Consider the following 20,723-nt stretch of genomic DNA (forward strand, 5'->3'; position numbering starts at 1 on the left):
CGTGGGTCTGCCACGGGCGCAGAGTGGGCACCAGGGCAAGAGCAGGGGGGCTGTGCCCTGAGTCTCCCCCGGTGCACCCATCAATGCCAGACAGACTCTTCCCCATCCCACCCCAGCCCTGCAGCACCCCCGCGGCTGGAGCCACCCCAAAACAATGGCAGGAGTCAAAGCAGCACCCAGGCCCAGCGTGGTCCCCCCACGACTCAGTCAGAATCGCTGAAGTCGATGAGAAGCATCTCGTGGCCATAAATCGAGTGGGGAAATTCTGTCTCCAGCATGGCCAGGGTGAGAGCCCACTCGAGCGTGCAGAGCTCCTCATCCTCCTCGTCAGAGCTCTCCGAGGAAGAAGGGATGAACACCTGCAGCAGAGGGGGGAGGATGAGGCACGCTCCCAGTGCCCAGCCCAGCCCCGGGATGTGCCACCCCACCTACCGTGGGCATCCTCAGCTGGCGCTGCCTGTGCCGCCGCAGCCAGCTGGCAGGCAGCTCGTGCAGGTAGATGCACTCTGATCTGAAAGGGCAGTAGCCACGCAGGAAGAATTTGCACCTGATTTTCCTGTGGGATGCCAAGCATAGTTGTGAGTGTAGCTCTCAGAGCAGCACTGAGCCCACAGCCCTGCCACTGGCAGCAGTGCCACGCACTCACCCTGTCCGTGCCTTGAAGGCTCTGATGAGCTTCTCCTTCTCAGCCACATCTGAGATCCAGTATTTGTGGGGGATGTAGTAGCTGGAGGGGATCCGGCACTCTGGGCAGGCCCTGGATGAGGGTGATGGGTGCAGTTGGGTGTCCCAAGAAGGGAGCAGGGAGCATGGGCTCAGCACCCACCCTGGCCTCACCCAGCACCCCCATACCCATCACCACTCCGAAGCGCCTGTTCTCAAAGCAAAATCACTCCAATCCCAAAGCCACATCGCCGGACCCAAGGAAGAATTTCAGGGCACAGAAGGGGGAATGGTGACCACCCTGCCATGTCCCCATGGCCACTCACTTTATGACAGCGCTCTGGAAGGCCCGGCTGCGCCGCCACCTGCGAATGCAGCCCAGGCAGTAGGCGTGGCTGCAGTTCGGGAGGATCCCGAAGAGCCGCTCCTCAGGCAGCGCCTTCTCGTACACCCTGTCCATGCAGATGCCACACACCACAGCCTCGCTCCGGGCTCTCAGCACTGCAGGGGTGACCAGGGCTGCCTCAGCACCTGGCTCTGCAGGGACCTGCAAGCAGAGCGTGGAACCAGCACAGCGTGGAACCCCCTGGCTCTGTCACTGCCCTGGCCTCGGGGAGCAGCACAGGGTGACAGGGAGTACCTGGTCACAGGAGACCCCAAACCCACCTTTGCAGGGTCAGTCTGTGCCGCCGTCTCCAAAACTGCCTCTCTGGGGTCAGAGGAGTCTGGCTCCAGTGCTGGCCCTTGTGGCTGGAAGCCTGCAGGAGGAGAGTCTTAGAGGGGAAAAGCTCAGAGACCTGGGTGGGCTGCTCAGAGTGTGCAGCTTCAGCAGTGACAGTCCTGACACTGCAGAGCTCTCCACAGCCCAGCCTGGCCCAGGCTTGGTCATAGGCAGAAACATGCACAGGCTACTTCACCATGACCACCCCAGTGTCATGGTCCCCTGGGCAGCCTAGCACCTACCTGAGGCACCCCGAGCTTTTGTGGGGACAAATTCTCCACTGATGGCCCCACGGGGGATGTAACCAACTGCTGGGATGTTCTTCTTGTCTTTCTCTTCCACGTCTACCTCCACTTTGGGGAACTTGAAGGCCACACATGTCATGCTGCAGGCCGTGGTGCACTGGGCTCCCCTCTGGTCCTGGTCCACGGCTGTGGGCTCAGTGCCAGGCTCCTGGCCACAGTGGCAGTGAGGCCTCAGACCATATTGGGTTCCTACTGGCGCTGGCTCCTCCTGCATGTGCTGGTAGCTGGAGGAGCCCAGGGACAGATGCAGAGGGTCCCATCAGTTCAGCAGAGCTCTTCCAGGCTCCCAGCCCACCCTCATGGCATCACAGCCCTTCCTTACCTGCACTGCTCTCCATAACGGCAGAACCCGCGCTGGAAGTACCTGCAGACCTGGGCTGACTCTCTGTCGTGTGAGAAGCGGCAGCTCTGGCCCCACCGGCAGGATCCACGGGCAAAATTCCTGTTAGCCAGGGGAGCAGTGTGGATGGGCTCAGACGCTGCTCCAGCCCTGCCCTAGAGCCCCCCCCCGGTACCAGCTTTGCCCCCAAAAATATGTTGGGGACACATTTTGGAAGCCCCCCTGGCTGGTGTCTGGGAGCCCTCGCCAAGGGCAGAGCCAGGGGGTCCTCCCAGCCCCATCCAGCCTAATCTCCTGCTAATTGCCGAGCAAAGGAGGCCCAGGACAGGGACTGGGGGCTCTCCTGGGGGCTGGGGGAGCAGCGGTACCGAGGGCTGGGGCACGGAGAAGGGTGGGAGCCCTTGGCTGGGGGCTGGCAGGAACGGGGGCATGGCTGGAGTGCTGCCGCCCACCCCCACCTCCGGAGGGGATGGGGAAATGGGGAGGGGGATCAAGGCCATCCCTACCCCCACAGCGAGGGGCCCCATCTCGAGCCTGTCTCCCCCAAAAGCTGCTCCCAGCCACCCCATCCTCAAGCCTTTACCTGCACGGGGGTCTCAGAGAGCTCGCCTCGGTCCTTAACAGCCCAGATGCCATCATCGAGCCCACCTCCATCTCTTGCCCAGCAGTGAACGGGGCTAGGCCGCCTCCCAGCGCTATTTATGGGTCCTGCTGGGATCGTTCTCCCCCAATAGCCGGGGACACGTGTTTGGGGCGGAGGACAAGCCCGGGCTAGTTGATAGCAGCCGCTGCCGAGCACTGTTTACACTCAGTCAAGGACTTTGCAGCGAGGAGCCTGCACGGGGCCACCACTCCAGCCTGCAGCACTAAATTCTGTGTATTCTAATTCTTTGACCATTACTATTCCCCCTTCCTTTTCAGCCCTGTCTTTAACTCAGCCTGTGGATTTCACTTCTCAGTTCTCTCCCCCATCACACTGGGAACGGCTGGATAAGGTAATGCTGCCTGTTGGGGTAACCACACAGGGAGGGTCTCCAGCCAGGTCTCCTGGGACCCCTGCCCAGCAGCACCACGGCTCCCAGTGCCCCCAGCTGCATGGGAGAGGCAGGGAGCAGTGGAACAGCTTCCCCCAGAGCACTCAAGCCGAGCACAGGGGAGCCTGGGGGATCTCCAGCTCCTCCTGAGTAAATTCTCAGGTGTTTTATCACAGCCAAGGACAGCCAGATTGCCAGCACTTGACTCCCCTGGAGCTCATTATTCCCCCCGTCGCGGTGTTTTCAGCTCATTTCCAGCTCCACCCCCAGCATTTGGGGCGCAAATCCTCCAGCTGAGGCTGGGCTCCTGCTTAGGACTGGCTTTTTCTGCTGCTTTAGGTTTGCAGGCAAGAAAATCACAGCAGGTACGAGATCTGAGAATTACAGAGCCTCGGGAATCACAGCAAATCCCTGGAAATCACAGCAAATCCCATCACAAATTTCTGCTGGAAAGTCTCCCACGGACAGCTGCACCCAGGTGCTGAGAGAAAGCCCACAAAGACAGGCTGGATGCTAAAAGGTTCTTAAATATTTAGTTCAGATTTATTTAAAGTCAAGTCAGTTTGTAGACACTATTTATATTATTAAAAACACTTGGAGGTTTGTACTTCTAGCAAAAATATACATTTCAGTTTGAGGGTTGTTATACTGTCGAGGAAGGAAGAGCAAAAAGTTTCCCAGGTGATGGGCACGAGTCCTGCATTGCCACCGGGGTGGGGACAGCACCGGGATTTTGGGAAGGACAAATCCCAGGCTCCAACCAGCACATGCATGTCTCCAGTGCCTTCCCCCAGAGGGCTTCAAAGTGCTTCAGAAACGGTGATTCCCAACACCCCTGCGAGGTAGGGATGGGAGGGCTGGGCAGGGAAACTGAGGCACGGCAAACTGAGGAGTGTGGCAGCAGGGGGAGGTTTGGGACCGGCCAGCCCTGTGATGGGGAGGGAAAGCCCAGTGCTCTTCCCCTTTGGGTTTTAAAGGAATTATTGCACCAGGGAAATCTGCTACCCTGAAGAGGAGGAAAGTAAAATAAAACCGAATAATTTGCTCCCACAACCCCTCCTAGGGAATATCAGTATTTTAATAAGGCTGCTCAGGACACAGGGAAGGAGCTGCAGACAGGGAAGGGTCACTTTCATTATCCTGAAAGGGAAACTGAGCCCTTCCCAGGTCCATCCTCCCCCTGCCCAAAGCCCAAGGGACACAGCCCCCACCCCAGGGGCCTGGCCTGGCCCAGGCAGCACCGTGGTGTTTCACTACAGCTGTGGGAAGTTGTGAGGTAAAATCCCAGAGTGGTGCTGGGATCAGGCAGACCTCCAGGCCTGGAGCTGTTCCCACTCTTGGGAACAGTGGCAGAGGTGGACTGGCAGCTTCCCTGCCACAGCCACGCTCACTGGGAAGCTCCAGCTCATTGTGAGCATCCCAACCACCCCCTCCCTGGTTATAAATCCTTGGCATTTACAGCTGCAAAGCTCTCTGCAACCAATGCACTAACAGATCCTTGTGCTCCTGCTCGGAGCAGGCAGCATGTGACAATCCAGGTCCCTTTCACAGAGGGGAAACTGAGGCAGGACACCAAACCCTGACCAGCTCAAGGCCCCTGACCCTCCACACACCTTTTTTGTAACTCAGGTCTGTGCAGAGCAGCCTGTGGAAGCCACGGATTCCGTGCCTCTGCTCTGAAGGTGAATTTTAAGGAGTCAAATCCTTTCCCTGCTACTTCCCCATCCCAGCCTCTCTCCTACTGAGGTGCCCAGGGACAGGTTCCCTATGGAACGAGGGTGCCAGGAGCAAAGGCTCCCACGCAGCACCCAGGAAGGCAGAGTTCCCACAGTCCCACTGGGAGACAGGAACACACTGCAGAGAACAGGGGGGGCTGCAGTTGAGAGTCTCCCCTGGGACAGCCCTACATGTGTTCAAATACTCCAGAGCTTTTCTTTGGGAAAGAGAGGAACATCCTTTCATCACACTGTCCCAGACTTCATGGCTCAGGACCACGTCCTTGGAGTGCAAATGAACAAGAGAATACAGACACACCCTAAGTGCTGCTGTCAGCCCTGCTGGCCCCTGCACCCCCTTGGCCCTCCTAAGGACCAGGGCTCCCCACCCACAGTGACCTAGCTGCCTGAGCCATGTAAACTGGGCAGCCAGAGCTGGGCCACGGAAGGGGAACAGCAGCTTTGCAGATTTGTTAGTGTGTGTTAACGGAAGCCCTGGCCGAGCAGGAGGCACCTGCAAATCCTGATGGCATCTTGCCCTATGTACCGTACGTCAGGGTCACGTAGAAAAGAGTTTCCAGTAGGAGAAATGGAAGACACTGGGAAGAGTTTTCTTTGTTTCTGTACAAAGAGTCTTGATGGGAATCCATGGCTTCATTCTCATAAATAACAGTCCTTAGTACATGTCCTTGTAGATCTCCTGCAGAAGTGGGTGCAGAGATGTCTCTGTCTCTGTCTTCTTGATCTTCTGCACCAGCTGGGCGTGCTCTGTCACCAGCTGTCGCAGGTCAGCCATCTTCTGCAGCAGCTTGGGGAAGAGGTACTGGGCATCCGGGTGGTTGGACTGCAGGTGGAACTCCAGCGCTCTCAGGATGTTGTCTTGGATCTCCTCCACCTGCTTCACGTTCATCAGGCCAGGGCGGTCTGTGGAGAGGAAGCACGGGAGCTGCAGGGTCATGGTGCAGCCCTCCAAAGTACACTCTGCTCCTGGGGAAAGGGAGCCAGGGACTGTAACCCACCCACCATGACTTCAACCTCATCAGCTAGAAAGGGGAGAAGTGTGCCCTTGACAATGTATCCACAGCAGCATATGAGAAGGAGATGTCACTTCTACATTCCTTGCTGTTGGTCCAAGCTTGCCAGGCATCACCTCCACAGAGAAGCTTTGGTTTTGGAAGTGTTCAGTTCTTCTTTCATGCCCCTGAGACATCCCAGGCTGACCTCAAACCCAGCTGCAGCTCACTCCCCTAGCCCCCTCTGAACCACCTCTAAGCAGGGAGAACTCTCTTCCTGACCCTGGCACGGCCGAGGGCACCCGCTCACCTCCACACAGGATGATGGCAGCCACAAACAGGGACAGGTCACTGTCATCCAGCTCCAGCGCGTTGAACTTCACAGCAAACTCAAATTTGGGCTCCATGATCTCACTGAAGGGCTTGCGCAGGCTGCGCAGGAACTCGCGGGTCACAAAGCCGTTCCCGTTGGCCACCAGCAGCCCGTCCTTGTTCATGATGGAGGCCAGCATGGCAAAGATGGCCTCGTGCACCCCGTACTTGAGCAGAGTCACTTGGTCGTTCAGGTAGAGGCCGACGAAGCTGGGGATGCTCTTGGCGAACTCGGTGAGCTCCCGCACGGTCTCCACCGTGGTGCACTGGCAGCGGTAGAAGACGTGCACCCCGATCTCCTTGTAGGGGGGGATGCCGTTCACCAGCTGCTTCCACACCAGCCCCTTCTCTGCCTGCCACAAGGTGTCCATGTCATGGATCACAAAAGGCTGCTTGAACAAGAAGCAAGTTAGGAGTTTGCTGCGGGGACTTGAGGTGCCAGCTCTGCTCAGGACAGTCATGTTTGTCTGTCTGTCCCTGTGCTGTGCCCTGCCTCTGGGGCTGACAGTGCCCAGGTAATCTGCACCCACCCACCACAGCACAAGTGTGCAGAGCAGTGGGGTTTTTCCCAGCAAGGGGCAGGACATGCAGAGCCCACCTGGCTGCATGGGAACAGCTATGGCAGCAGGGAGACATGCAGCATCTCCCAGAGAACAGTCCCCCGTGCTGGCCATGGCCAACCCCACCTGTCCTGGGAGGGAACTTACTGGGGTGCTGCTGGCCTTGCCGGTCAGGATACCTCTTGCCTTCTTTTTGGTCATGTTGAAATTCTTCAGGTAGGCGTTGTAGATGTGCTTGGAGAAAGCTTTCAGGTCAGCCACCTGTGGGTTCTGGCAGCCGATCTCGCTCGCTGTCAGCCCTGCCACCAGCTTCCTCTTCTCTGCCTCTGGCATGCGCCCAAAGCGGATTGCTGGGGGGCAAAACTGGGGTCAGGAGAGCAGGGGGCCCCCAGGAGATGCATCCAGAGAGGCAGCAGCTTGTTCTGCCACTGCAGACAGACAGGTCTGCTGGAGAACACCTGCAGCTACACAACACAATGCTTCTCCAGCTGCAGTTCTTCCAGCACTAACACCTTCATGAAACAGCCACTGCTGCTTCCTCACTCCACACTCCCATCCCATTCCTCCAGCTCTTGCTCAAACCCTGCTTCCCACATAAACACCTTTGCCTGTCTGGGTCTGAGATTCTTACACCTGAAGTGTAAAAGTCCTAGCACAGAAAAACAACTTGTGTGTCCAGTTCCCTCAGGGCCAGTCCATAAGGGACAGCCACATGCCAGCAGCTGCACTGCATGGGGGGAATGAATAGCCCCTTCTCATACAGAAAAAGGGGAAGAGGAGTCAAATGCTTGAAGCACTGGGTTTGAATGATCCCCTGGCAAGAAGAGCCATGGGCTGAAGCACAGCAGGCCATGGGCACCCTTCACAGGAGGGCAGCTGGCCCTGTGTCACCCAGCTGGCCAGGCCTGTGGGCAGCAGTGACACTCACCATTGTGTGACATGCCCAGAGAGAGGCATTTCTGGAAGCGGCAGTACTGGCACTTGTTTCTGTTCTTCTTCTGAATCTTGCAGCTCCTCTCACACTTCTCGTACTCCAGCTTCATGCGGATCGTCCGGCGGAAGAAACCCTGCAGGCAGGGAGGGAGCAGGGGGCCATGGAGTCTGGGACCAGGCTGGTTTGTTATCCCCAGGAGCTGCAGGGAGGCTCAGGAGGGGGAGCCCTGGGTCTCTCTGGGGGTCTATGCCAAGGAAAGGTCATGTGGTAGCAGAAAGGAGCTGCAGAGGAAGAGGTGTGGGGGCACCCCATGCCTGGTGCTGTGACTGTGCCAGCAGCCCACAGAGGGGGATGGAGGAACCAGCCATGGCCAACCCCAGCCTGCAGGAATGTCTGGCAGGATCTGGGCTGCTAACACAACCCTGCTGGATCTGCTGCAGGGGAAAGAATTCCAGAAGAACATCCAAGCTGCAGCCATTGATCCCAGGGAGATAAACACACAGCTCACTGCTGATCTGCAGAACACAAACTATTTTTAAAAATAAACTCAGGGTCCCTATGGGGACAGATGGATTTGCCTTACACAACAAAGCATGACAAGGCAAGGTTTGGGCCATACAGGTCTCAGCCCTCTTCCCAGGGCAGCATTTGCTGCCTGCTGATACTTGCCCCATTCTAGACAGGCTGAGTTTTTTACAATCAATCCCGAATCCCTGTTTTGCTGCAAATCTTGTGTGAGGAGGCAGCCCAGTTGCTGGGATCTAACCCCTGCTTGGTGCTGCTGGACCCAGCTGTCCCTGGGACTCACCTTGCAGCCCTCACAGGCATGCACGCCGTAGTGGAAGCCCGAGGCTTTGTCCCCACAGACCCTGCACTCCACGTTCAGCGCTCCCAGCGCCGCCTCCTCGCAGCCCATCTGCAGCTGGTCCGACAGCGAGGGAGAGGAGCTCTGTGACAGGTCTGCAAACACACACAGGGACATGTCCTTCCATGTCACAGCCACAGGCCCAGCTCCTGGTGTGGCCAGCTCATCCAGCTGTGGGGCTGATTTCTGGCCCTGTCCTGCCTGCCCCTGGTATCACATCTGGAATCTGGCACTGGCTGCAGGCAAATGCCATGAACAGAGCCAAGAATGCCCCAGCAGCTCAGACTCCACATCAATGCTCCTTTCTTCCCTCTGGCATTCATGTCCTGGCAATGAAACCCCAACCAGCAGATTTTATAATCCCTTGTTGGCCAGCTGCTGACACGGGATATCCCAGCTGGAACATCAAGGGCTCTGGAGGAGTCTCTTCTGCATCCACAAACCTTCTCTCCCACCTCCTACAATCACTTTGCTCTGAGGATCTCAAAAAGTATCCAAGGAAGCATTCCCAAGCACCCTGGGAGGCCCCTTGCTCTGAAGCACAATGTTACCTGCCTGTCCTTTTAATTTCCACTCCAAAACCCATTGCCAATGGACATGCAGTGATCTCAGAGGAAGAAGTGAGCCTCTCCATAACTTGGAGCATTATTTTACAAATAAATGTGAAATGTTCAGTTCAGCTGAACTCCATTCAGGAACAGATCCTCTGCCCTTGCAGCTGGGCATGCTGCCTGGGGGCTGTGGACACCTGGATGCTCCACAGGATGAGCTCCTCTGGCTCCACTCACCTGTGTAGCTGCTCGAAGGCAGCGAGCTGTCTGGTCCTCCAGTTGGGTCTGAGGCTCCACTTGCTACCATCACTGCCTCTTCCTCTTCCTCTTCCTTGACCTCAGGTACTTCCTCCTGTAGTTGTTCCATAATTGATCACCCCTCAGTGCCAAGACTGCAATCCCTGTCATAGCTCTGGCATCATCCGCGTCTATCCAAGATGGACCCCACCAGGCTGTTCCTGCTAGCCTGCAGGACATGGAGAGAGGCCATTGAGTGCCTGCAGGGAGCAGCTCAGCAGCAGGGCAGTGTCACCAAGCACACCACTCCTGCTCTGTGCTGGCTCCTTGGCCAGTGAGACATGCAGAGCAGGGGAAATTTAAAGATCCCTCTGCACTGTGGAATAAATATTCTGTAGGATTCAAGGAAGCAAAAGCTCAAAGAATTGTTTTTAAAGCCCAGCAGACCACAAACCAGCCTAGATAACCCAGGGACCAGGGGTCCCCAGCTTACAAGTCCCATAGCAGCCATGCTGCCCCAGACAATGTCCCCCAGAGCCGCCAGTGACCTGGGATGTGATGGTTGCAGCCAGGGCCAGGGTCTGACAGAACCAACACCTCCAGAAGGATCAAAGTAGGGCTGGCTTCACCCTCTGTCCCTGCCCAGCCATGGCAGAGCCTGGATTGGGAGCAGCAGCTGATCAGGGCACACTGTGCCCGTGGGTCGAAGATACTGGGGGAGCAGGGCTCAGTGCAGCAGCAGGCAGTGGCTAAAAGTCCCTGGCCCATGCAAGCCATCTGCAAGACTGATGGCTTCCTGTCAGCCCTGCACTCGCACTCCTTCCCGTCAGAGTGCTGCCAGTTGCAGCCTTTGTGTTTGTTTTCACTTGGCTCCTCTGCCAAGAGCTGGGCTGAACGTGTTGCTGTTGCTCTGCGCAGCTGCCGGGCCGTGCTCAGCCACGGGGTCCAGCAGTGCAATCCCAACAGCCACACAATCCAACCAGTGTCTTAATCCCGGGTTTCCTGTGGGAGGAACGGCCCCATCCTCCCCCACACACTTCCTCTCCTTGTTTGCCTCACTCCATCCCAAAGAGCCCACAAAAACCTCCAGCCGTCCAACGATGCAGCACCGGTACCGTGGCCATGGCAGAGCAGTTCCCACCTCCCTCCCAACCATGCTGGATCTTGATTCCTAAACTGACTCTTCTTGAATAATTAACATCTCAAGCACATCTTATATAAAGTTCCATCCACTTCCTTAAGAGAGTTATTTTTAAGTGGAGAAATACCCATCAGGAAAGCCACTGAAATCCAGGTTCAACCAAGAGAGCCTCGATTTGCAGACCCAAATTAAACTAACACAGGATATTGCAGGGGCCTTGTATAAGGGCAGCCCCAAGCTCTGGGATGGTCTGTGCCCCGTGCCCAAGCCCACAACACAACTCAGGGCTTGCTGGGCAAGGGCAGCAGTGACCCAGGACTCCATGGATTTGTTTGCCCTCCCACAGCAGACCCTCACACCTGGCAGCTTCAAACTTGAGCTGCAGCCAGCTCCTTGGATTGCTGGAAAGACATCAAGGTCAGAGCTCCCTGAAAGAGCAAGGAAGCAGCTCAGGGAGAGAACAAAACCTGCAGGTGGGAGGCTGAACACAAACACGTCACAAAGCCAGAACACAAGTCACCCCTGGAGCTGGTGCTGTACCAGAACCTGGGTCTCCTGTGGCTGAGGGAGCTTTATTTTTTCCCTCCACACTGGGAATTCAGAGTGCAGGACAGGTGGCTTTGTTTCCAGGTGAGGTACACTAGTGGCACCAGTGAGCACACTGCCCTGTGCTCCTTGGCAGCAGCAGCAGCAGGGGCTGCTCTCTCCCTGTGCCTCCACATGAGCACTGAGGGACCATTGAAGGGCTGTGTTATCCTTGGCCTCTGCTCACACATCCCACACGGTGGGACATGGCAGACAGGCAGGAAAACTTATTCACTGGAGATGGAGGGTAATGAACTTCACTGTTTTCAGGGTTATATATAAATGATCATACCAACATCAGGGAAACACTTTTGCCTGGAAGAGCAGTTAGTGGGGGAAGCTTGTGGCAGGAGAAGCTTGTCTACAGTGGAAAATCCATCCTGCAGCAGCTTAACAAGCAGCTCATTAGATTCCTCTTGTCCCTGGCACCCAGCACAAGCCCCTTGCTTTAAACCCACTGCAGACAGAGCTCTCTGCTTTGCTCCAGATGTCTGCACAAGCATCTCATGACTTGCTGTGCCCTTGCCTCAATGCCTGTTCCAAGGAGCTTTGGTAACCCTGGCTGAGCCAGCAGCTTCCTCTGCAGCTGGTGCAGAGAGGGTTTGTTTGCTGGCTCTGGGCTTGGGCTGGTGCCTGCTGGCTGCAAACAGCTTGGGCAACAGGTTTGTCTTTCCTAGAAGATGGCATCCATGCCAAGCTAAACCATCAGCGGGAACAGGGAGAGAGACGTGGCACAACCAGGAGAGGAAAAAAACAGGAATAGAAGTTAAAAGGAGATAAATCTTCAGTGTGGATTCCCTGCAAGAAGGTAGAGCTTCTCCAGAGCTGACCAAGATCCAAGCCTCTAGATCATCAACCAACAGCTTGTGCCCCTGTGGCCTGGCAGTTCCCCTGGCAGCCAATCCTGCTGATTAGCACATAAACCCTGGAGCCAAGCTCAGAGTTTCCATGCAAAGCACCAAAGAAAGGTCCAAACCTCCCAAGAGTCAAGTCACAGAGTTGATCTGCCCAAAGCAGTTGTTCAATACAACTGTACTATCAAAGAGGTCATAAAGAATGGCAGAAGGAAGCCAATAAAACGTGGGAGTGCTCCTCGCTTGTGTTTATTCCTCTGGACAAGAAAGTTCACCAAAATCACAGCCAAAAGAAACAGAAGGGGTGAGTTGAGAAATCAGCACTGTGATGTGCAGCACATTTTGAATCCACAGTCAAAAACTGACCTGAATCCATAAAGGAGATGTGATTGCTGCTGGTTGACCACCTTTTGGAGACTTCCTCAGGTTGTGTCACTGCTTCCAAGATCTGCTGATCAAGTACCAGTTTCTGTTCCTCCTCCTACACGTCAGCTATTACTAATAAAAGCCAAATAAGAGCTAAGCAGATGCTGCAATACAGGAAAGGTAACTGAGAGTACAAAACAGGCGAGACGAACGCTGAAAACATGTTTATGTTTGCTCCTGGAAGATCAGCATATCCCCAAATTAGCCAATGAGATCTCAGCAGCACTTAGTAGCTGAGTGTTTCCTTCCTTACTCAAAGTCTTGGCCTCAAGGCAGGCAACACACAAAAATAAACTACTACAGCTAGCAAGGAAGAGCCCTCCCACACAGCACTCACCTGGATGGACATTCTGGGACAGATTTTTCCCCTTGAAGCATCTGCTTAGATGCTGCACCATGCCCCAGAGCCCAGTCCTGTGATTCTCTCTCCAAAGCTGCTCAGTGTGGACCCCCTGTGCTTCCCCAAGAGTGAGCTGGGCTCATTGAGCACAGGGGTGCTGCCAGAGCTGCCATGACCATTAGCTGCTGCTAATTACTCCAGGACTTGTGGCACAGGGTGCAGGAGATTCCCTCAGCTGCCTGGAGCAGCCTGGCTTGCCAAAATGAATCACACATCTATTGCATGTTTTAACTCACCCACTTCCTGGGCACTGAGGGGGGAAATAACCCCAGCCCATTAAAAAGGTTACAAAACTTGCTGGATTCTTCTCTTTTTGTAGCATGATTGATGCTGTCCCCAAAACCAGGTCATGACATTTTGCTCCAAAAGGAACTTGCTGCTGGCTTTGTTCAGACTCTAAGAGGTGTTGCAGACACAGAAAAAAGAGCAGACTTTGGGCACTGAACTCTCAGCCATGCACAAAGCAGGGTCTGCCAGGCTGCTCTTCTCCAGGAGTTGCAGCCATCCCTGGCTCCAGCAGCAAGCATGCGTGGGATGTGCTCCAAAATGTTGAGATGGCAGAGATGGGAAGACAGAGGAATCATCCCTGAACAGCTTCCCAGCAGAGGGACTCCCTGCCCTCATCAGGCTCTGTGGCTGACGGGCAGCAGCAGGGCAGGCAGGGAAAAGCTGCACAGCTCTTAGCTCTTAATGGAAGTGCTGCTCCATGACCTTCAGCAAATCTGGTCAGGTTCCCTACCTCCATTTCCTTGATCATAAAAAAAAAAAAGCCCCAACCAAAACCAAAACCCACCACAAAGAAACAAACCCAGGATTTTTACAATGCTTCCTTCCTGATCATTCCCTGGCTGCATTAGCTCATGGAGACAGCATGTTTTGGAAGTGCAGAGCAATAGATCAGCGCCAAGTGTCATTGTTTATTCCTGCATTACAGATTTTGACACCTGTTAGCAGTCACACTCGCAGGTCTGGCCTGCCCAGCCCCAGATCAGCTCCCTGCACTGCTCGTGACCATCTTCTCCTGTTGTACATTCCTGTACAAGGCATTCCAGGATGACTTTCAGGAAGTAAACTGGCACATCTCATTCTGCCAACTGCTGACTGGTATTTGTGTTTAGTGGTCAACTCAGGACAGCCAAAGTATCTATGGCCAGGAGGGGCACGTGGGTCTGACCCGCTGGAACAAGGACAGCAGCCAGGAAACAAGCAGGTACTGGAAAGGTGACACCACTGGGACTTCTCAGTGCTTGAAATGGCACAGAAGTGCTGCTATTTGAGAAGATCATTAAGTCTGGCAAAGAGAGAGGATCATCTCCCCACAACCCAGGGCACAGCAGAGGTGGCTGTGAAACTGTGGCAATGCTTTGGGATCACACTGCAAACCTGGCTGTGTGGGATATATTCCCCTCCTCTTTAGCATCCCCGAGGTGAGGAGGTTGGAGGCTCAGAGCTCAATGAGGCACTGTAAGATGACGTGTTCCCAAACTGCTGAAGTCCTCTTGGCTGTACTCCAAGGCAGTCAGTTTGCTTAGGGACCCCTTGTCCTCCCGAACCTGAGCAGGACACGTGGAAGGATCTGGTTTCAAGAACATCAGTAATTATAGAACAGGGCTGGTGAGGGAGGAGCTCACAGAAACAGCAACACCGCTTCCCAAGGCAAACAGTGGGCACAGGGTGCTGCAGACTCAGAGCAGCACTGAAATGGAGCTCCAGGAAAGCGGCGAGTGGAACAAGCTGTGGCTGTGAACGGGAGCACAGCTGGCGGTCAGCGAGGCCAAGTTTGGCAGTGCTGCACACACCAGCACCCAGCTTAGATTTCCTCAAAGTCTCAGGGTCACTGGGACACCAGCAAGTGCCATCCATGCTTTGAAAGGGGCAATCAGCTCCTCAGAAAAGCAATGGGGGCAGAAAAGCAGCAGTGGGCCGATGAGTCACTCAGGATCACACACATGCATGCAGCCTTCTGTCTGGAGCCAAACATCCAGCAGGCCCCTAGGTTTTAGTGCTATGTTACCAGTGCTCCCAGATGCACAAAAATGCCCACAAAACCAACAGCAAGCCTCCTCCTCTTTGCAGCAATAGATTTTAGACCCCATGGATTAACCAGGAAAAAAAAATAAATCCATCAGCCTGTAAGTTTTGTTATGTTTACACTTGGACTCCCAGAGAAGTGCTACTTGGTTTTGTAGACTTTAGCAAAATATCCTGGGCACCAGCCATGCTGCTCTGCTCCCAGGACACAGCTGACAGAGAGCAATTGTGCCCAGGCACAAGCTGGATGATTCAGCAGGGCCAGGAACATGCACAGCGGGACAAACGGAGCAGATTGCTGTGTCTGCTGCAGCTCCCCTTCAGCCACAGAGCAGGAAAACAGAGGGGTCCCAGTCTGACTGCACACATCCCCCCAAGAAAACCTCCAGAGAACACCAGAATCGCTTTTCCACACAAACTAGTACAACACCCTCTCAGGGAATGAGGTGGGAATGCTGTTTCCTTGCTATTTTTGGCCACATTCACATAGCAATAGCTGCCTGGACAACAGAGATTCCCCAGCCTTTTCAGCAGGGAAAGGAGCAGCCACGGTGTCAGTGTGATCCTGCCAAGACTCACAGAGTGCTCTGACCATTTGGATTTCTGCCTCGGCCCCCAGAAAACAAAATGCTTGAGCAAAGCATTCACACCTTTCATAACATCCTCGTGCCTTTGGCACAGTCTTGGGGGTACAGGGTGAGCCACAGAGCTCACAGCCAGCAACAGCTACTGCTTCCTGACACAGCCAGCTGCTGGCAGCTCAGCAGGCTCCTCAAGTTCATGCTCACCCAACAACCCTTTTCCAGAGGTCCCCATGTCCCTAAGTTCCACAACACAAGTTCTACCCCATGGACAGGAGAACCCATGGGTGTTTTCAGAGATGTGGGTCTCTGACCATCAGCCCTCGTGGGGTTAACAGCTTTCAAGAGCCAACATGTCCAGCAGAACCCATATAAACAATTTGAAGGTGAAAAGCTGATTTGGACATTTGCAGAAATATCCCAGATGGTAATATGATGAAATCAAGAGTTCCACTGAAAAACACTTGTAACAAGTCAGGCAGGACAGGGATTTGAGCTTAGGTTCCCATCAACAAGATGAGTGCACAAAGCATTGCTTATTTTGAAGCCATCTCACACAACCCCTGCCAGGAAAGGCCTGACAAAGCCTGTCCTAATGAGATAGGCATGTGTTTAGCAGTGAAGTCTGTCTTAACAGCCCATCAAAGAAATGCTTCCCTATCTGCTCATCTGCCCTTTCAAATCACCAAAACCATTCCCTGTCTCCAACCCACATATCTGTTAAGGGTTGAACATGCATGTGCTGGTTTTTGCTATTTCAAGTTCCAGCTCCCAGATCAGGGCAAGTCAGGAAATGCAGCCTGATGGCACCAGCTTGGATACCTTGGGGGTTACCAGGCTGTGCCTATGCCCCAGCCCCAGAGGTGGGTTCTGCCTTGACCCAGCACCAGAACAAACACTTGTGCTGTGCTTTCATCCCGCCACTTCCTCCTCCATGGTCAGGATTCCCCTGCAAACCACTCCCCAAAACCCCAAACTTTGAGCAGAGCCTGTCTGTGAGGTCCCCAGGAAAGCACCCCAACATACACAGGCATTTCAGAGCCCTTTCAAAGCCAAACAGACCTGACCAAAACGATCCCAGATGTTCACAAGCTCTTGGCTAAGCCTTGGAGAACACAGACATTTTCCAGACACTATGACTGAAACAGTGAATATTAAAGCATTTCAAGAAGTCATAATGAAACTAAGATACATCTTGAGTCAGTTCTGCTCTGAACCCTTCCTGCAGTCAGGCAGGGCTCCAGTGAATGTCATCCCAAAACATATTTTGGGGAAGATGCACTTCACAATCTCCTTGACCAAAAGGATTCATACTGGCATCAATCATTCCACTCTAAACCCTGCTTTGGGAAAGCAATTTCCCAGGCATTCTGCCAAGGCAAGCAGACTTCAGAATAATTAACAAAAAAATAAAACTAGTTCTACAGAAAAATCTTACTTGTCCTCACTATCGAAATAATTTCTGCTTGTCCAGACTTTCCCAGAGTATCCAAAATTACTGCAGCAGTGCATCCCTGAACAGAGAGACTTGTGGAAAAAGCAGAGATTACTCTGCAGCACCTGATGAGAAGCAGCAATGCAGCCCGACGAATCTGTGGTTATCAGATTGTTCCTGCCCTAAGCAAAAGAGTCAGTACAAACCACAAAACCCCTGACATCTAAAATGTCATTGTCAGGGCAAGCCAGGCTGGGCTCTGACAGCAAATAACCTTTCAGGCATAAGCACTGTAACATCATCTCACCCAATTAAAACATCATTTGTATGTCAGGTTCTGTTGTTCAGAGGAGCCCAAGAGTCTCTTGTTGTGCCAATCCTTCAGTCTCCAAGAACATTTGCAGATTTCCAGTCCATAATTCAATAGCCACAGACGAAGCACTCCCCAAAGGGCAACAAGATGTACTGTACAAAAATACATATTTTTCAAAAGGCTTCACACAAGAAAGACAGAGCCCATCAACACCAGAAAGGAATTCTGTACAACAATGCTCTTCTGATCAGCAAAGCCTCACGGGGCTCATTATAAAATCCTCTCCACACGCTGTGAAGATCCTTGGAAGTCTGTGTCTTGAATACCAGAACAGAGATGGCGTAACCATTGCGCCAATCTGACACAGAACCCACAACAGCTCAACACCTCAGAGCTGTGTTGAGGCAAACACACACCCACAGCCACATGCAGACAGCCACAGCACCGCTGATTCCAGGAACCGCTTCAGAGGTCTGCAGGCAGGACAGTGCCTGCCCATGGCCTGCTGACCACCTCCTCCAAACCCCTGTCCTGCCTCTGCCACGGCCTGCTCAGCTTTGTCCCACACCGACAGCACCAGCACCGGGTCGTGTGTGGGACTGTTGGGTGATTGGTGACCCACGTGCAGCTCCGGATCTCGTGTGCCCTCCCTCATCTGCAACAGCCAATTTCCATCATAAACATCAGTGAAATAATGAAATGTTATGACACTATGCTTTGACAGCAAGAGCCCGTTGAGGAGAACAGGATTAGTCCTCACAGTGTATTCCTAAAGTAATCCATAAGATCATATTCAGAAACCGAACAAAAATAAGGCACCGAGTTTAAACTTAAATTTAAGAAAGTTCAGGCTCACGGACAAAGGCAAACTTGCTGGAAACAAGCTGCTCTTCCCTACCCCAAGTTTTCAGAAACGCTGCTGAGTGCCTGGGTGGGAGGCCTGCATGCAAAGGGGAAGGGTTACCTCTGCAGAGCAGCTGTCCCTGTCCGCCTGCCGCCGACAGCCACTGCTCAGTCACCATGTCAGCACGGACACCAGGACCTGGAGCAATCTGCAGGAGGACACACAGCAAGTTGCCACGGCTGTGCTGAAGGCCAGATATTTATGCTGCTGGGAGCGCTGGGCTGGGTCCAGCAGCAGCTCTGAAATTTAAACACACACTGCCTCTTTTGCACGCTGAAACCCTGGGCCAGGGTGACTGCAGGGAGCCGCTGCCACAGGCAGCATCTGTCCCAAGACCAGGAGGGAGAGCAAACCCTGGGGTGTCCCCATCCCCTCACCGTGGATGTCACCTTTGCCTCAAGGCACCTGCAGCCAGAGGCTGATGACCCTGAGCTCTTATGACAATGCACAAAGTTGATGCTAGCAAAAAGGTCTATGGTGGCCACAAGGCTGCTTGTTTACCCAGCTTGCTTACTCCACCTTCAAGAGGCTGCCAGAAAGTTCCTGCAACTTTAATGAACTTCCTCTTGGGTGGCTGAAACTTAAGGATTCAACAGAGTTCATTCACTCTTCTTGGTTTTCCTGATAACTTTGCCTTGTATGAATTTCAGACTCAAAAGAGAAGGAAGAGACTAATGCTGAAAAAAAAATGGCTTATGAGGCTTTGAACTAGAGGACTTAGAGGAAATATGTCCTATTTTTAGACAGTTATGCAGACTAACTGGACTAAAACATTAAACAAAGATGCTGTGAACATGATGCTATTTGCACCCGCATACCCTCCTTGACATTACCCAGGCTTAGCTGCTCCTCCCACTCCAATGAAAAGCCCCATTTTGTATTGCTGCCCTTGGCATGGGACAACCTGTGAGGCAGCTGAGGACCAGCAACAAACCAGCAACAAACCAGCAACAAACCAGCATCACCAGCCCCTACCAGGCCAGGCAAGCTAGGCAGCAGCAACCTGCGAGTGCTGTGCTGAGAGTGAGCCCCCAGTGCAGCACATCCTTCCAGGTCTGACATGGAAACTGCAGCTGCCCAGGAGAGATGGAAAAAGAAGATGAACCCCCTGCCTCAAAGGGTGAATGTGGCCTGAGTGTAGAGGGTGTTCCCTACAGGATCAAGAGGAGGGCACAAGTGCGAGATCAAAAAATCTGTGCGGAGCCCCTGGCACTGAAGCATCAATCACATCAGAATTTCCCAATCAGTGATGTCAACGCCACATCCTCTTGAAGGCAGTGATTGCTCTTGTTTAGAGGTGGGGGCTGAGGACAGCACAGAGCTGTGCCAAGTGTGGATCCAGCACCAGCCACAGAACTGCCCTCAGGAGCTTCACTTTCACAGCAGAGCGGGGTTTTCAGCCCTTCTCCCCAGGTATGGAAGACAGTTTTTCCTAAACAATCCTGACAAAGTTTCTCTTTAATCTCTCTGACAAAAAACAACACTAAAGTCATTCCAGCCCCACTGGCACATCAGGAGGTGGCTTTCTCCTCCATCAGCAATAAAGCTCATCCCCATTCAGTAACACAGGATTAGCCTTGACACTGTCAAGGAGGGCTGAATCACATGAAGGGAGTGCACAAATCACACCCTAAGCTCTCTCTCATTGCAGACCAGAGTGCTCTGCTGCTGCCAGAGATCTGAGAATTAAAACTAAATGCCTGGCTCACCTTGTCCCATTCACTGCTAAATGCCAGGGCATGCCCATCACACTGCACACAAGGCAACACTTGCACCAGCTCAGCAGGGCATGGAGGGAACCTGCCAGCACATCCCACCTGGATGCTTCCTCTGCTGTCCCTGGCTGACACATGGCAAGTCATCGGGAAAACTCCCACCTCAGCCTGGAGCATGTTTGTACAGAAGAGGATACTCTGCTGAAGGCAATGAGGGACTTGCATGGAGAGGGCAGGAGGAGAGTAAAGCAGAAACAAGAAACAGGACAGGGGCTGCCTCAACCCACAAGGCACTGTTTTAGAGACCAACACTGCAACCAGCCCTGGGACTGATTCATGGGGCAGCCACTGCTCAGACCCCTCTGCATCACCATGATGGGCATTGCCAAGACCCTACAGCACGTCTGATTCCTTCCCACACGCACGTCCTTCATCTGGGATCCCAGGGCAGGGGGGAGTGGAATGGGCAGAAATGAGGGATGAGAAAGGACTCTCAGATCCTTCTCCTGGAGCAGCCCCTCACCAGATGCTCTGCTCAAGGTCCATCCTTGCTTCTCCTCCTTCCAGCCCCAGGCTCCTGCAGTGCCTGGCACCCTCCACCACCCCACCCTGGCAAAGCAGGCAGGCACAGTCCCCCTAACCCTCCTCTCGTGTGGGCCATTTACCCTCCTCAGTCCCGCCTGATTTCCCAGGAACTACAGCCTAAAGTCACCGATGCCCCTCACACCGCAGCTCTCCACACCCACGTCCCCTTTGCACCGAGCCCTGTCCCTCATACCCGCAGGCCCAACCCTGTCACCCCCTCAGCCCCTCACAGCCTCTCAGCCCCCTCACAGCCCCTCAGCCCCCTCACAGCCCGGTACCCCCCGTCCCTCACACTCACCTCGCGCGCAGCCCCGCTTGTGCAGCCGCCCCCCCCCGCCCCTTTCCCCGTCACCCCCGGCCCCGCGCGTCACCGCGCACGCCCTGACGCCACCGCACCCCGCGCGCTCCCGCGGCCAATCGCCGCCGCCGCCGGGGGGCCTCGC

At 54.2% G+C, this 20,723-nt stretch overlaps 2 protein-coding genes across 5 annotated transcripts; both read right to left on the minus strand.

Annotated features, from left to right (window-relative positions):
* Window positions 1-203: 203 nt before the first annotated feature.
* Window positions 204-2,682, minus strand: LOC136566087 (probable E3 ubiquitin-protein ligase makorin-1). The gene is made up of 8 exons (XM_066565046.1): window positions 2,613-2,682; window positions 2,012-2,131; window positions 1,627-1,913; window positions 1,330-1,421; window positions 990-1,210; window positions 647-757; window positions 433-556; window positions 204-359 (listed from the first exon to the last, which is right to left on the minus strand). Exons 1-8 carry the CDS (start codon window positions 2,666-2,668, stop codon window positions 204-206), a joined length of 1,167 nt encoding a protein of 388 aa, XP_066421143.1. The 5' UTR covers window positions 2,669-2,682.
* A 902-nt stretch (window positions 2,683-3,584) lies between these two features.
* On the minus strand, window positions 3,585-20,613 carry PPARD (peroxisome proliferator activated receptor delta). 4 transcript variants are annotated; one of them, XM_066565348.1, is made up of 8 exons: window positions 20,579-20,613; window positions 18,041-18,128; window positions 9,311-9,539; window positions 8,466-8,617; window positions 7,652-7,790; window positions 6,871-7,073; window positions 6,102-6,555; window positions 3,585-5,702 (listed from the first exon to the last, which is right to left on the minus strand). In XM_066565348.1, the coding sequence occupies exons 3-8, from the start codon at window positions 9,438-9,440 to the stop codon at window positions 5,455-5,457; spliced, it is 1,326 nt and encodes a 441-aa protein (XP_066421445.1). In that variant the 5' UTR covers window positions 9,441-9,539; window positions 18,041-18,128; window positions 20,579-20,613; the 3' UTR covers window positions 3,585-5,454. The 4 variants fall into 4 exon arrangements, with proteins under 4 accessions (XP_066421445.1, XP_066421446.1, XP_066421449.1 ...); XM_066565349.1 differs by lacking the exon at window positions 18,041-18,128 and having other exon boundaries at window positions 20,579-20,601; XM_066565352.1 differs by lacking the exon at window positions 20,579-20,613 and having other exon boundaries at window positions 6,102-6,552; window positions 18,041-18,137.
* Between the last annotated feature and the right edge of the window lie 110 nt (window positions 20,614-20,723).

This window comes from Molothrus aeneus, chromosome 24 (assembly GCF_037042795.1).
Source record: "Molothrus aeneus isolate 106 chromosome 24, BPBGC_Maene_1.0, whole genome shotgun sequence".
NCBI lineage: Eukaryota > Metazoa > Chordata > Aves > Passeriformes > Icteridae > Molothrus > Molothrus aeneus.

Excerpts from the sequence above, each read along its gene's own strand:
- LOC136566087 (XM_066565046.1), bottom strand. The coding sequence starts at position 2,668 with ATGATGGCATCTGGGCTGTTAAGGACCGAGGCGAGCTCTCTGAGACCC. Across the intron at positions 1,422-1,626 it reads AAAAGCTCGGGGTGCCTCAG|GCTTCCAGCCACAAGGGCCA; the intron begins GTAGGTGCTAGG and ends CTCCTCCTGCAG. Across the intron at positions 758-989 it reads TTCCAGAGCGCTGTCATAAA|GGCCTGCCCAGAGTGCCGGA; the intron begins GTGAGTGGCCAT and ends ACCCTCATCCAG.
- PPARD (XM_066565348.1), bottom strand. The coding sequence starts at position 9,440 with ATGGAACAACTACAGGAGGAAGTACCTGAGGTCAAGGAAGAGGAAGAG. Across the intron at positions 7,791-8,465 it reads ATGCCTGTGAGGGCTGCAAG|GGTTTCTTCCGCCGGACGAT; the intron begins GTGAGTCCCAGG and ends CCCTGCCTGCAG. Across the intron at positions 6,556-6,870 it reads GCAAGGCCAGCAGCACCCCA|CAGCCTTTTGTGATCCATGA; the intron begins GTAAGTTCCCTC and ends TTCTTGTTCAAG.